Source organism: Propithecus coquereli, unplaced genomic scaffold (genome assembly GCF_000956105.1).
Source record: "Propithecus coquereli isolate 6110/MARCELLA unplaced genomic scaffold, Pcoq_1.0 Scaffold273, whole genome shotgun sequence".
Lineage (NCBI taxonomy): Eukaryota > Metazoa > Chordata > Mammalia > Primates > Indriidae > Propithecus > Propithecus coquereli.
The window spans coordinates 2,178,387-2,194,668 of record NW_012148319.1 but is presented as its reverse complement, the minus strand read 5'-3'; the positions used below and the strand labels follow the sequence as shown (position 1 = coordinate 2,194,668).

The window sequence follows — 16,282 nt, the reverse complement described above, 5'->3', positions numbered from 1 at the left end:
GACGTTGGCAGTCAGCAATCAGCTTTCTGTCTCTCTGATTTACTTATTCTGGATATTTCATATAGATGGAATGATACAATATATGACCTTTTCTGCTTCTTTTCACTTAGCGTTGTTTTTGAGCTTCATGTACGTTGTGACATGTTACCATTGTATGGATATACCACATTTTGCTTATTCATTGATCATTTGGTAGAGATTCTGGTTGTTTACCCCTTTTGGCTATTGTGAAAAGTCCTATGAACATTCACGTACAACTACTCAAGTATGTGTTTCATTTCTTTGGGGTACGTACCTAGGAGTGGAATGCTGGGTCATATGGTAATTCTATGTTTTAACTTTTTGAGGAGCTGTCAAATTGTTTTCCATAATGGATGCACCATTTTACATTCCCACCAACAATTTACAGTGTTCAACATTTCTCCATATCCTTGCCAGCACTTGTGTTTTCTCTGTGTAATTCTAGTCATTTTATCCCTTTTGATAGGAAGTGAATTTAATTTACTTTGGCAGTATTGCCATTTTAGCAATATTAAGTCTTCCAATCTGTGATTGCTGTATGTGTTTCCATTTATTTAGGTCTTCTTTAATTTCTTTCAATACTGTTTTATAGTTTTCAGTATACAAGTCTTGCCTTGGTTAAATTTATTCCTAGGTATTTTATTGGACACTATTGTAAATGGAATTTTCCTAATTTTATTTTCGGAATGTTTATGCTGGTGTGTAGAACTGATTTTTGTGTGTTGATCTTGTATCCTGAAACTTTTCTGAACTCTTTTACTTGCTCTGTTTTTTTGTGCATTTGGTGTTTTATATGTATTATTTTGTCCTCTGTGAATAGGGATATCTTTACTTTCAAATTTGGATGCCTTCTATTTCTTTGTCTTGTCTAATTGCTCTGGCTTGAACTTCCAGTGTGATGTTGAATAGCAGTTGTGAAAGCAGGCACCCTTGTCTTGTTCCTTATCTTGGGGGAAAGGTTTTATTCTTTCATCACTGAGCATGATATTAGCTATGGGGCTGTGGGTTTTTCGTAAATGCTCTTTATCATGTTGAGGATGTTCCCTTCTGTGTTAGTTTCTTGGGGCTTCCACACAAAGTCCTACAAACCGGGTAGCTTAAAACGAGAAATTTATTCTCTTATATTTCTGAAAGCTAGAAGTGTGAAAGCCAGGTGTCAGCAGGGCCATGTTTCCTCTGAGACTCTAGGTAGAATTTTTCCTTGCCTCTGGTGGTGGCTGTCAAACCTTGGCGTTCCTTGGCTTGCAGCTGTATCAGTATAGTCTCTTCGTTTGCCATTCTCTGGGGGTGGGGTAGGTTGTGTGCGCGCGCGCGCGCGTGTGTGTGTGTGTGTGTATGTGTGATCTTTCCTTTAGGGACATCAGTCATATTGGTTTAAGGACTCCACTGTACTCCAGTATGACCACACCTTATTTTAACTAATTATATCTGCAAGGACCCTAGTCCAAATAAGGTCATCTGCTGAGGTATTTGGGGTTAAGACTTCAATATATCTTTTTGAGAGACACACAGTTCAACCCATAATACTTTTCATTCCTAGTTTGTGGGGGTTTTTAAAATTATTATGAAAGGATGTTGGATTTTGTTAAATGATTTTTCTGTATCAGTTGAGATAATAATATGATTTTTTTTCCCATTGTATTGATGTTCATTACATTGCTTGATTTTTCCTATGTTGAACTACACTTGCATTCCTGAGATAATCCCACTTGGTCATCCTGTATAATCCTTTTTCTTTCTTTTTGGAGTTCTTCATCATCAGCAAAATCCTTTTAATCTGCTGTTGGATTCAGTTTGCTAGTATTGTGTTGAGGACCTTTTTTTTTTTTTTTTTTTAGACGGAGTCTGGCTCTGTTGCCCAGGCTAGAGTGCCATGGCGTCAGCCTAGCTCACAGCAACCTCAGACTCCTGGGCTCAAGCGATCCTCCTGCCTCAGACTCCCGAGTAGCTGGGACTACAGGCACGCGCCGCCATGCCCGGCTAATTTTTTCTATATATATATTTTTTTAGTTGTCCAGATAATTTATTTCTATTTTTAGTAGAGACGGGGTCTCGCTCTTGCTCAGGCTGGTCGCGAGCTCCTGACCTTGAGCAATCCACCTGCCCGGCCTCCCAGAGTGCTAGGATTACAGGCGTGAGCCACCGCGCCCGGCCTTTTTTTTTTTTTTTTTTGAGACAGAGTCTTACTCTGTTGCCCAGGCTAGAGCGCCGTGGCATCATCACAGCTCACAGCAACCTCAAATTTCTGGGCTCAAGGATTCCTCTTTCCTTGGCCTCCCTAGTAGCTGGGACTATAGGTGTGCGCCACCATGTCCTGCTAATTTTTTCTATTTTTAGTATAAACAGGGTCTTGCTCTTGCTCAGGCTGGTCTCCAACTCCTGACCTCAAGTGATCCTCCTGCCTCGGCCTCCCAGAGTGCTAGGATTACAGGCGTGAGCCACCATGCCCGGCCTGCTGAGAACTTTTTATGTCTGTAGTCATAAGGATTATTGGTCTGTTTTGTTTTCTTGTGGTGTCTTTGACTTTAGTGTCATTAACCTCATATAATGAGTTAGGAAATGTTTCCTCCTTTAGAGTGGTATTTTAATGACAATGTTCTCTGATTTTAAAAGTGTACCATCTTCAGAATCTATTAAGCATTCTTGAGTTACGCTTTCTAAATTTTTTTCTGCATTTTATGGTTTTTCAGCTTCCTGGTATGTTGTCGGTGTACCTCCTGCTGCTGCTAATCTCATTTTGCTGTTCTAATTTGCAATTTCTAATCTGTGGGTCAGAAAAGACAAGGCAGAGTTTGCAAGTTGTGCTTTTGGTTAGGTTAAATAGAATCTGGAAAAACCTCAGGTATTTCTTCTATAAACAAAATAATAGATTATAGTGGAAGGGCTTTGTGATATCTTACTGGCTTTCATAGTCCTTTTTGGTTCCCTTTTTTTCAGTTATGATAGATTAGATAATCGGATGACCAAATTCCAGATACGGGAGGTATTACTTTTATTTGCCAAAATTTTTATTTGCATGTGGATATACTTAATCTGGAATGCCCAACAATTACAAATGAATTATTAAGAAGTAGAGACTCTCTTTAAAGCATAGCAGTTATATTTCTGGTAAACGTGAGTTGAAAGGACAAATGTTAATGGCATTCTCTGTATATTGGTCTAAAAATTGTGTGTTCTTTCAAAACACTAATAATGAAATATTAATAATTGAGGTAGAGTAGATGAATGAATCTTTGTTTTATTGTTAATGTAAATATAACTTTCTTAAATAAAACCTTTTCCCTAAACTTCAGCTTTTCCACTTGCGGTTTTCAAGAACTCCTACTTTTTTGATCACTGTCATGCTTTTTCACTAGACATCATTCCCTTGTTTGTTTTGTCCTGCCTTGTCTGGATATTTCTTGATCTATTTTTATGTTCACTCTGTTATGTGCCTCCTAAACTCCCACCATTTTATTCACTTGACAAAACATCAACTTTGGTTAAACACTCTGTGTTTGAGCCAGAATGAGGGAATCATGGCTATCCAAAAACATAAATCATGCATTTCATTTTAAATAGATGACCGCACATCTTAAGTTATCATCTTATATTTTCCATTTACCTAGTCAGTTCTCTTGCTCTCATAGAGTTGTTTCTTTTTTAAAAAATTATGTTTTCTTTATTTCTTACATTTTTGAAAGTTTTTGAATCTTTAGAAATGTTGCAAGAATAGTATGAGTGAGCATACTCATACTATTTACCTTTACCTAGATCCACTAATTATTAACTTTTGGCACATTTCTTCTCCAATTTTTGAGGGGATAGGGGCTGCTGAACAATGTGAGATTGAGGTACAAATGTCATGACTCTGCACTCCTAAATCATTTAGCATATATCCCCCAATAACAAGGACATGCTCATCACAAAACCACAGTGTAAGTACCATGTTCAGGCAATTTAATGTTGGTACAATTCTGTTGTCAAATATACTATCTATATTCAAATTCTCTGAATTGTCCCAACAATGTTCTCTGAGAACTTTTTGGTTCAGTAAATTCAGGATCCATTCAAAGATCATGCATTATATTTCTTGTAATGCTTCTTTAGAATAGTTTTCTAGCCTTGTGTATGTGTTCATGTCAGTTATATTTTTTTCAAGATTCTAAGTCAGTTGTTTCCAGAATGTTCCTAAATTTTATTTGGCTACTTCATGATCAAATTCAACAGAAACATTTTTGGCTGGAATTCTACATGGGGCTTAAGTATCCTTCTCAAGGTATCACATTAGGAGGAGGCACATGATGTCAGTTACCAAAAGACATCTGTTGATTTGGGGATTTTAAGCTTCTAATAACCTTAACCCAGTGTCAACTAAGGGCAGAAAATGGTATCATGGACACCTGAACTAATGATTCATGTGTGACCTGTTTATTTTTGATATAGCGGAGGCATTATAAATTAACCCTTGAAGCATTTCTTTAAGATTGGTTTAGTATGCCTATGTCTAGCAGAAGTTCCTTGAGGTTTTCTAGTATACTAATATAACCTTTTGTGGTTCCTAGTTTTGAGGCCTATTTTCATCTGTTGTCTTCTTGAAGTAGCTGGTAACAAACTAAAAGCTTTTTGTTTTATGTCACAGCCATTAAACTATAATCGTGATGAAAGTAGGGACCTTTGGCTTCTAAAATGGTGTCTGGCACATAATTAAATCCTTAATATTAAAAAATGAATTCAAAATTTTTAATAGCCCTGAGTGTTTGTCCTTGTACCATTAGTTACAGATAATTTTTCTTTTTAGTCTTTATTTTCCAAATTAGAATTAGCATTGCTTTTTTCCTAGAAATATAAAGCATGCATGATCATTGCAAAAGTCCAGAGAACAGAGGCATTTGTGCTACAAAGGCTTTGTCCATAATTTAAATTTATATCAATTGAATAATTTGCATTGTGCTAATCACTAAGTTCTATTATAAAAACATGGATTTTTAGTGGTTTTATGCATTTTGATAACTGGGTGATGAATGTGATACATAGCGTGCAAGATGCTCTTTGCTAATAAGGAAAGAAAGGCCATTCTTAGGCAAAAGCTATCTCAAATGCTTTGTTTTTAAGTTAGATTGAAGCATGTGAAATTTCTGTTTTTGTGGTTGACAACCAGATGATGTACACTTATAACACTTTTTTAAATTCCTTTTCCTGTAGGAAAAGAATGTTGTGCAAGTCTAAAGAAACACACTAGCCCTTACCCTTTTTATTCCCCAAGTGAAATAATTAATAATATAATAATCTTTTACTGAATGCTTACTATTTGCTTAGTAACCTTTAGTGTGCCATAAAATAAGTGTTTATTCATTCATTTAATTTTCACACTTCAGTCGGATGTATGCGCAGTTACTATCTCCATTTTACGGAAGGAGAAACTGAGGCTCAGAAAAATTAACTAACTTGTGTGAGGTCACACAATTGAATTCTAGCCCAGGCTCCAATTACCATTAGTGCTTACAGGTGATTTTTGACAATCACATCTTGTTTTTAAAGAAAGCAACTACCTATTTCATTACAGCAGAAAAGAAAGTGTAGATAAACCCCTAAGTAATATAACTAAAAGTCACCTGTGATTTCATAATCATGAGATGTTTTTCTATAGATTTATACAATATATAAAATACATGTTTAAAAATACCTAATTTTTTGAAAAAGAGAAAATTAAACTTACTGTTTTATAGTATCTTTAATACCTGAGTGACTTTTTCCATGTAATAAAAGACTAATCTTTGGAGTTACTTTTTATGGCTTATTTAACATGTTCTGATCTGTTATATTGTATTCTAACATGTCGATAATTCTGGTTTGTTCAGTCATCCCCTATATCTGAAATCTCCAAACATTTCAATATTCTTGGCAGTTATCTTTATATATGCCTTTATGTACTTGTATTTTTATTTTCTAGGAAAAATATCTAGACATAAAATTGCTATGTCCAGCAGAGAGAAGAAACCACCCACCCACATAAAACAAATGGGAGGAATTTCAAAAGTATGTCTATTATATATTGAATGGAACAAATTAATGACCCAAGCTTGCTCACCATGTGACCTTGAGGAAGTCAACTTCACTTTTCTAAGCTTGCTTCCTTACCTTTAATAAGGCCTCTTGTTTGTTATTTTGAAGATGGAATGAAAATGATGCATGTAATATTTACTGTGTGAACTTTGAATCATTATATGTAATGAAAGTAACAAAACGAAATACTGGAAATCTGCTTATTAATATTTCTCTACCAGTGGTTTAGTGGCAGAAAAGTAGTGATTCATTTTAAGTTCAGTAAACTGAAGTTGTAATAAAACATATCTGCCCCCCACTGTGGAATTTTTAAAAACTTGTTTTTGATAAATTGAGAAAAGAAAATACTGCCTTTAGTCTTACTATTCTAGTAATGGCTTTGTGCCTGAAACATTAAGTACCATTGCTAAAAATTCTTGTTTCATGGATGTTACTTCATCCCAACCAGCTTTTCAGCATGTGAAAAATCTCATTTCACTTAGCCCAAGTGAAGTTTCATTAGTAATATATCATTAAAAACAGCATAAGCATATTTATTAATACTTCAGCCATTGTTTTAAAACTCAAAATAACTGGCCTGTTGAACTATATACTGTGTAATATCAAGGACAGTATATTTTATGTCTTAAATTACATGTGTGTTCTAATACACAGCACATAGTGGGCATTTAATTAAGGAATATTAAATCCTGTTTCAAATCCAAACACATCATTATATGTCTCCCCATGTTCATATTTCTTTTGCCTCTACATACATCTTTAAGTAGTTTCAGTAATTTATCGCCATCTTATTTAATGTTGATGTCATTTATGCATATCTGATATATGTTCACTTTTGGGCCTGGGCCATCAGTCATTCATTTATAAGAATGACTCCGAGATCTTTATTCCTCATACCCCAAGGTTTTCCTATATTCCTAACTGCATACTGAACATTTCTACTTGGATGTGATGTCTTGGACTTAACAAGATTAAAATGCAGTTCATCTTACCCCAAACCACTGTCTTCTCTTGGTTTTCCTTTTTCTCATAATGCCATTTGCATTCTTATAGTTGCCCAGGATCAGGTATCTCATTCATCTGACTTTTTTCCACCTATTGTGCCCATATTCCATTAATTGCTAATTCTTGCTCATTCTTAGAAATATTTGTCTTACATCTGTTTTACAGGGTTGCTACCTCATTAAGATCTATACTATTAATACCACATTTATATTATTCATTTCAGTCCAGTTGTCCCCTCACTCCCAAATGTTTCTCCTACTTAAAAATATTGAGTGCCTAGAAAGAAAATACCTAAATTTCATAGCCCAGGAATTGAGGCTTTCTTTATCTAAATTATTTTGGTTGCAAGTCAACAGAAATGCAAAAAATACTTTTAACTGAATGAAGCCAAAAGCAACTCATCTAGCAGGCTAGAACCAGGTAGTATTCTGTCAATTTCTTTGTTATTCTTTTCTCTCTCTCTAGATTACCTTGTCTGTTCATGGATCCTAGATTTTTAGGTCTAGGTTTTAACCATATACTAAGTTAACCAGATACCTTTGAATCCCAGTTCCAAATTTCCAAAAGAGAGAATCTGATGAGTACAGCATGGGCAACATAGTACTAGTTACTTCTTAATTTTACATTGCCAAATAAATAATCAAATAGTTCATTTTTGGATAACTAATTAATGTGGAATATGTTTTACTACGTTTAAGTGAATATTGCACCAAGCAGTTCTCTTGAAATATGATTTTTACCATTTACCCATATACCTCCCTCTGTGGTCCACATCAAGCAGTAAGAATGCACTCTTAATTCAGTGGAATCTAGCTTCAATAAACTTATATACTACTAATTATTGTGTTTTTTCTCCTATGTGGGCTTTTAGATTTCTCTTTGAGGTAAAATTCATACATGAAATTAATTATTTTAAAATATACAGTTCAGTGGCATTTAATACATTCACAGTGTTGTGCAACCATCGCCTCTGTTTAGTTCCAAAACATTTCATTACCCCAAAAGAAAACACTGTACCCATTAATTAGTCACTCTTCATTCACTCTTCTCAGTCCTGGCAACTGCCACTCTTTCTGTCTCTGTGGATTTGCCTGTTTTGGGTATTTCATATTCTGAAATCACAAAATGTGACCTTTTGTGTCTGGCTCTTTCATTCAGCATAGTATTTTTTAGGTTCATCCTCATATACCATGTACATTATTTTCATGACTCATATTATATGGCAATACCACTTTTGTTTATCCATTGATGAATATTTGCGTTGTTTCCATTTTTTGGCTATTGTGAACAGTGCTGCTGTGAACATTAATGTACAAGTATTTATTTGAGTACCTGTTTTGAGTTCTTTAGAGTATATATCTAGGAGTGGAATTGCTGGATGATAATGATAATTCTGTTTAACTTTTCAGGAACCACCAAACTGTTTTGCACAACAGCTGCACCATTTTACATTTCTACCAGCAGTGTACGAGGATTCCAGTTTCTCCACATTCTCACCAACACTTGCTGTTTTCCATTTTTTAATTATGGTCTTCCTTAGTGGATGTGAAGTGATACCTCATTGTGGTTTTTGTTTGCATTTCTCTGATAACTAATGATGTTGAGCATCTTTTCATGTGCTTGTTGGCTATTTCTGTATCTTCTTTGGAGAATTTTTCAAGTCTTTTGCCCTTTTTAAATTGGGTTGTCTTTCTCTTAATGCTTTTCCTTATTGAGTTGTAAGATTTTTTATATATTGTTGGTACTAGACCCTCACCAACAAAGTGATTTGCAAATATTTTATCCCATTCTATAGGTTATCTTTCTTGATAATGTCCTTTGTTGCACAAAAGTTTTAAATTTTAATAAAATCCAATTTTTTATTTTGTTGCTTATGTTTTTATCGTAGATAAGAATCCATTGCCAAATCCAAGATAATGAAATTTATCACTATGTCTCCTTTAATCCCCTATGTTTTATATTATTAGCTCTTACATGTAGGCCCTTAATACATTTTGAGTTAATTTTTGTTTATAGTGTAAGATAGGGATCCAAATTCATTCTTCTGCATGTGGATATCCAGGTGTCCCAGTGCCATTTGTTGAAAAACTATCCTTTCCTCATCAAATGGTATTGACACCTTTGTTGAAAATCAGTTGGCCATAGATGTATGGGTTTATATTTGAACTCTCAATTCTATTCCATTGATCTATATACATGTTAGGCTTTTGCTGTTACTACAGTGTTTCGATTACTATAATTTTGTATTCAGTTTTGAAATCAGAAAAGACGGAGTTCTTCAACTTGTTCTACTTTTTCAAGATTCCTTTGGCTCTGGGGTCCCCATTCAATACGAATTTGAGGATTCACTTTTCCATTTCTGCAAAAATAGTCAATTAGATTTTGATAGAGATTGCACTTAATCTGTAGATCAGTTTGGGTAGTATTGTCATCCTAAAAATATTTAGTCTTCCACTTGACAAACATAGGATATCTTTTATTTATTTAGATCTTCCTTAGTTTCTTTCAACACTATTTTGTAGTTTTCAGTGTACAAATCTTACACCTTCTTGGTCAAATTTATTCCTAGGTATTTTATTCTTTTGAATGTTATTGTAAATGGAATCGTTTTCTTGATTTCATCTTCATATTGCTCATTGCTAGGGCATAAAAATACAACTGACTTGCATGTATTGATCTTGTATACTACAGCTTTACTGAATTCTTGTATTTTACCAGTATTTTTGTGGATTTTCTATACGTGAGTCATGTCATCTGTGAATAGGGATAATTTTACTTCATTCCTTTGTAATACAGTTGCCTTTTATTTGTTTCTAGTTCCTTAATTAACCTAACCTTAATGTTGAGATCTTTTTAATGTAGATTTTTACAACTGCAGATTTCCCTCTGAGCACTGCTTTTGCTGTATCCCATAGGTTTTGGTGTATTTTTTTTATTCTCCTCAAAGTATTTTTTAATTTTATTTGTAATTTCTTCTGTGATCCATTGGCTGTGTTTAAGAGTGTATTGCTTCATTTTCACATATTTGTGAATTTTCCTTTTGTTACTGGTTTCCAGTTTCATTGCTTTGTGAGGAGAAAACATACTGTGTATTATATCAGGCCTTTAACATTTATTTAGACTTATTTTATGGCCTAACATGGTCTATCCCACAGAATGTTACCTGTGCATTTGAAGAGATTGTATATTGTGCTGTTGCGTTCCATATGTCTGGTCTAGTCAGTTTATAGTGTTGTTGAAGTTGTCTATTTCCTTAATCTTCTGTCTAGTTCTATTCATTATTGCAATAAATTATTATAGTTCCCAGCTTTTACAGTTGAACTGTGTATTTTTCCCTTCAATTCTGTTAGTTTTTGCCTTATATTAATATATTTTGAACTCTTTTGTTAGGTACATACGTGTTTATAATTACTTTATCTTCCTGATGTATTCCCCCTGTTATTCATGTATAATGTTTTTCTGTCTTAAAGTCTTTTTGTCTTAAGGTCTGTTTTCTCTGATATTAGGATAGGCACTTGAGCTGCCTTTTAGTTACTATTTGCATGAAATGTATTTTTCCATTTTCTTACATTCATCTTATTTGTGTCTTCAGTTCTATAGTGAGTGTCTTGTAAACTGCATATAGTTGGATTATGTTTTTCTTTTTTTTATCCATTCTACAAATCTCTGTCTTTTAATAGAAGATCTTAAATTATTTTCTTAGTCATTACCCTGGAGATTACAATTAACATCTTAACTTTATAACAATCATGTTTTAATTAAAAACAACTTCATTTCAAAAGTATACAAAAACTGTTCCTTTACAGCGTCAGTCTCACACCCCTTTATGTTATTGTCACAAATTATATTTATACATTGCCCATTAACAAAGATTTATAATTATTGTTTTATGTACTTTTAGAATCATATCAGAACAAAAAGAGGAGGTATATATCAAAAATGTAGTGCTACTATTGGCGTATATACTTACCTGTCTAGCAGTCTTTAACTTTGTTACTTAGTTTTTTTGGTACAGCTTATTTTCTAGTGCCCTTTCATTTCAGCTTAGAGAACTTCCTTAACTCCCTTTCTATCATTTTATATAGGGCTTGTCTACTAGTGATGAACTCTCTCAACTTTTGTTTATCTGAGAATGTCTTCATTTCTCCTTCATTTTTGAAGAATGATTTTGCCAGATACAGAATTTTTGGCTTCCAGTTTTTTTCTTTTAACACTTTAAATATATCATTCCACTGCCCTCTAACCTCCATAGTTTCTGAAGATTCCTTGTATGGATAGTTGTTTTTCTTGTTTCTTCATTCTTTCCTCTTTTTGTTCTTCAGTATGGATAATCTCAATTAACCAGCCTTTAAGTTCACTGATTCTTTCTTCTGCTTGCTCAAATCTGCTGTTGAACCTCTCTAATGAATTTTTCATTTCATTTATTATACTTTTCAGCTCTACAATTTCTCTTTAGGGCTTTTTTATAATTTTGCTATATTTATTGATATTCTCTATTTGTTGAGTCATCATTCTCCGGGTTTCCTTTAGTTTTTTGTTCATGGTTTCCTGTAGCTCTTTGTGAGTTTTTAAAACAATTGATTTAAAGTTTTTGTCTAATAAGTGCAATGGCTGGGCTTCCTTGTGGGTGGTTTCTATTAATTTATTTTTTTTCCTGCAGCTAACCATACTTGTTTCTTTGCATGCTTCTTAATTTTTTGTTGAAAATAAGACATTTTGAATATTATAATATGAAAACCCTGGAAATCAGATTCTTTCCCCTCACCTGGGTTTATTTTTGTTGTTTGTTGATTATGTTGTTTGCTTATTTAATGACTTCTGTAAACTTATTTTTGTAAAGTCTGTATTCTTTGTTATTTGTTGCTGCTGAAGTCTGTGTTCCATTAGCTCAGTGGTTAACTAGTGATTTATTAGTTTCCCTAAATGCCTGGAACCAAAGGAAAAAAAGTACTTTCTAAGTCTTCTTTCAGGGAGCCACCAGACAGGTCGAAATCTGCAACCACAGTTCTTTGAGAATAAGGTCATGTTGCTTCCTCTGGCAATTGTAACCTGCACCCAGATTGTTGGCTGCTATCCTCATGATTGTCACCAATCTGGGGTGTGGGTAATGGTAGATAGGTAATTTAAAGTTGCTTTCTTCACCAGTACTACTTCTGGTTGTTGTTTAGCTAGATTCCAGAGTTGTACAAAAGTTGATTCTGACCCTTTTTGGTAGTCTCTATGACTTAAATAATGATTTCATCCCGAAGGTATAAAGAAACAGGCAGTGAAAGTCTAGTTTTGTGTCTGTTAGCAACTCAAATAGAACTTAGACCATTTTAAAACTTCAGATACCAGTAATACTGTGCTTATTAACCCTTAATACTTAATGGTTAATGACCTTTTCTAATGAAAGGAAAAAAATGATGCTACTCAGTTAAAAGGTAATATTTTAAATATCTAAATTTTTATATTTAGTTTTGGAATATTGAGATAGATGTTTAATCCCTTTATTGTTTGAGGTCTGGGATAGATACTTTGGGTAATTTAAGTCTAAGTAAAATGTGGATAATTTACATTTAAATAATTGAGTTGGTGTTTCTGTTTTTTCAAATCACTTAGTTATTAGCAAGCAAAAGGCAAGATTTTTAGCATGGATAATTAAGTACTTTATAATCTTCATTTAACATAACATTTTTCACTGTGTAAGAGTTTCTCAACCTCACCATCATTGACATTTGGGGCTATTTAATTCTTTGTTGTTACAGGCTGTATATTCTAGGATGTTTAGCAGCATCCCTGGCTTCTACCTGTAAGATGACAGTAGCTCCCCCTCCTCCAGTTCTGCCAACCACAGATATCTTCAGGCATTGCCAAGTGTTCCTTGAGGTGCAGTATGCCCCCAGCTGAGAACCATTGCACTGTGTAAAGACCCCTGAGGTTGGAAAGGCACTGCTATGACTTGTAGGAAATTTGCTGCTGAGTGTTTCACTGTAGTACAACATAGAAAGTACTTAAGTGGTAATAGAGCTATAGGTAAAGTACTGTGGGAGTTCAAAGGAAGAAGAAATTGCTTCAAATTGGGGATAGCAGAGAAGGTATCAATGAGGAAGAAATGTTTTACCTGGACTGTATAGACGTGGAGTAACAAGAAGAATTCATTCTATAAACGTGTACATTCACAAAGTCAGGACAAATTTAGTTCATGTTGTAAGTAGCGTATGTAGGTAATGTAAAAGAGAAGTGGAAGAAGAAAGGTGGGAAAAGTTCATCAAAAGTGGATCTCAGAATATAGTTTCACATTAAATCAGTAGGTTTTGTCTTAATAGGCTGCATCTTTTCCAATCCTTTCACTAGAGAGAGTAGGCTTTTCTTGTTGGTTTTTGTTTTGTTAGTTTTGGGGATTTTCTTTTTTTTTTTTTTTTTTTTTTTTTTTTTTTTTTTTTTGCATTTGCTCATTGGTGTTTCTGGATTGCAGGCTCCTCCATTGCCCGGTCAGGATACATAAGAAGCCAAAAAAAAAAAAACCCAGGGAATTTGCTGTCATGTTGTTCTTGAAGTTTCAAGGTCATTAACCAGTCTGTCTTCTCTCCACCATTCAGAGACTTCTTATGTTTGATTTTAATATATTGTGTCTAGTGTTTTTAGCCTGATCTAGTGGGAAGAATAGGGTGAAATACGTCTACTCATCTTGTCTGGAATTGAATGTCCTAAATGGTTTAAAATAGAAAGTCTATTAACTTTTTTAAAATGCTCAAAAAATATTTTATTCTTAAAAATATTTTGCCACCGTATTTTTCTAAGTTAGTTGTATGTAAGATTGTACATTCTTTGTAATAGATATATATGTGTTTATAAAAGCATGTGTATTTGTTTTTTAGGATTATGTACTGAAGGACTCTACCGTGTTAGCGGGAACAAAACTGATCAAGACAATATTCAAAAGCAGTTTGATCAAGGTAAGAAGATAATTATGTAAAATAAAATCATTGTTTTGTTGTTTTCTTTACTACAGTTTCATAGTAGGAAGATTGATTTTCATTTGAAAACTTCCAAAGGATATGGATGTTAAAGAGAGAGTTTTGAAGTAGGGTTAGAAGTATTAAGTAGAACAGATACCACAGTAAAGGTACAGGAGAGCTAGGAAAACTGTTGTTATCTTTACACCGGCCATTGAATAATTTTGAGCCTTCGACTTGAGGGGCTGGGTACTAGGGAATTATAAAAGGAAATAGATGATATGAAACGTTTAAAATACATTTTCAATAAAAGAAAAGATTGAAAAGAACAATAAGAGGCAGTTGGGTCAAGAAAACACAGTCTTGTATATGTTTTTAATGTAAGTGTGAAGGCTGAAGAGCCACCAGTAAATTAGAGGGAAGGTACTAAAAGAGCAGGCATTTAGTGTTGAAACAAAGTCCTTCTTACATCCAAAAGGAATGGAATGCAATAGAGTAGATTTTGTTTTTGAAATAATGAGAAAATATTTCTTACCTGAGACTGCAGGGAATAATATAAAACAAATATTTTTGAGGTGAAATTAGATATTTTATGGCCCCTATATTCTCAGTTTCTTCTCATATTTCATATTCCTAATCCAGTAAGCTATCTCACAATTGTGACTATACCTGAATCTATATAAATCCATCATCAGAATTAGAAAAGCAATAAATTGACTTATGGTAGATTAGCATCTTTGTATATTAAAGACAGTACTTATTTAAAAGTTTTTTTCAGCCGGGCGTGGTGGCTCACGCCTGTAATCCTAGCACTCTGGGAGGCCGAGGCGGGCGGATTGTTTGAGCTCAGGAGTTTGAAACCAGCCTGAGCAAGAGCGAGACCCTGTCTCTACTAAAAGTAGAAAGAAATTAATCGGACAACTAAAAATATATAGAAAAAAATTAGCTGGGCATGATGGGGCATGCCTGTAGTCCCAGCTACTTGGGGGGAGGCTGAGGCAGAAGGATTGCTTGAGCCCGGGAGTTTGAGGTTGCTGTGAGCTAGGCTAATGCCACGGCACTCTAGCCCAGGCAACACAGTGAGACTCTGTCTCAAAAAAAAAAAAAGTTTTTTTCATGATGTTGGGATGACGAACCATTAAGAGTTAAAAAGCTGAATTTCCTGTTTATATTAAAGTAAATTCTGTATGTAATCAGAGATTTAAATGTAAAAAATGAAAACTGTAAGTACTAGGTAGAAAAATTAATTGATATTTTTATAGTCATGGAGAATGAAAAAGCCTAAACTTGATATGAAACCTAGAAAGTATGAGCAAGATGATAGACTGGAATACCTAAAAATGTAAAAATTCTATATGAGAGTGTGGATAACACGTAAAATCAGGAGACAAACTATAATCTTGGGGAGGGTGCAGAATACCATGATAGATTAAGCAATTTATTATCAGAAGAGAGCGAACAATAAATACATGAAAATATGTTTAGCCACTGTCAATGATAAAGAAATAAAAATAAAACAAAAAGGTTATATTTATTTTATTATCAGAATGAAAAAGTTGTTCGCAGGGTATAGTAAACAGGTGTCTTGTACACTGTTGATTGTGGGTGCCTTTAGAGGGGCAGTTCATGAATATCTGTTAAAATGCAGGTGTCTTTGCTAGAAGTCTTTGCATAAGCATACCAAGGTAGACTTACAAGGGCATATGTTGCAGTATTGTTTGTAATTTTTCTTTAAAGGGTTGGAGGAACCACCCATGTGTCTAACAAGTAAAATGAATACTAGGTAGCAATGTAAAATAATAAAGATTTACATTAAAATAGCAGAATGTCACTTGCTGAAGGGCAGGGGGAGGTGTGCATGTGCATGACTTGTTGCCAAAGAGTATTATGTAGTCTGTATCCCATTTTTTAAAAATATTATGTTAAGGAAACTGTTTAGACATTATAATATTAAATTGGTAGAATTTCACTTCCAGAATGAATGCAGGGTTGTAATTAATACCAAGGTTCTTGAATTTGACTTCCTTGTTTTGCTTTCTGATCTTGCCATTATCTTTGTGCCCCAGGCAAGTTAATCTTTCTAAATTTCAATTTTTTCATCTCCAGAATGGAGTAACTATGAGAATAATGAGATAATGCATATGAAGAGTTTTCTGTGCCAGGCACCATATTAAATGTTCATTGCCGGACGCGGTGGCTCACGCCTGTAATCCTAGCACTCTGGGAGGCCGAGGCGGGCGGATTGTTTGAGCTCAGGAGTTTGAGACCAGCCT

General features: G+C 34.2%; 1 protein-coding gene across 1 annotated transcript in view; it reads left to right on the top strand.

Annotated features, from left to right (window-relative positions):
* The window catches only part of ARHGAP5 (Rho GTPase activating protein 5), a 73,495-nt gene that overhangs the window by 48,689 nt on the left and 8,524 nt on the right, over positions 1 to 16,282 (top strand). The window contains exon 4 of the mRNA XM_012647888.1: positions 13,932 to 14,009. Coding sequence (XP_012503342.1) covers positions 13,932 to 14,009 — 78 coding nt within the window. The remainder of the gene's footprint in view (positions 1 to 13,931; positions 14,010 to 16,282) is intronic.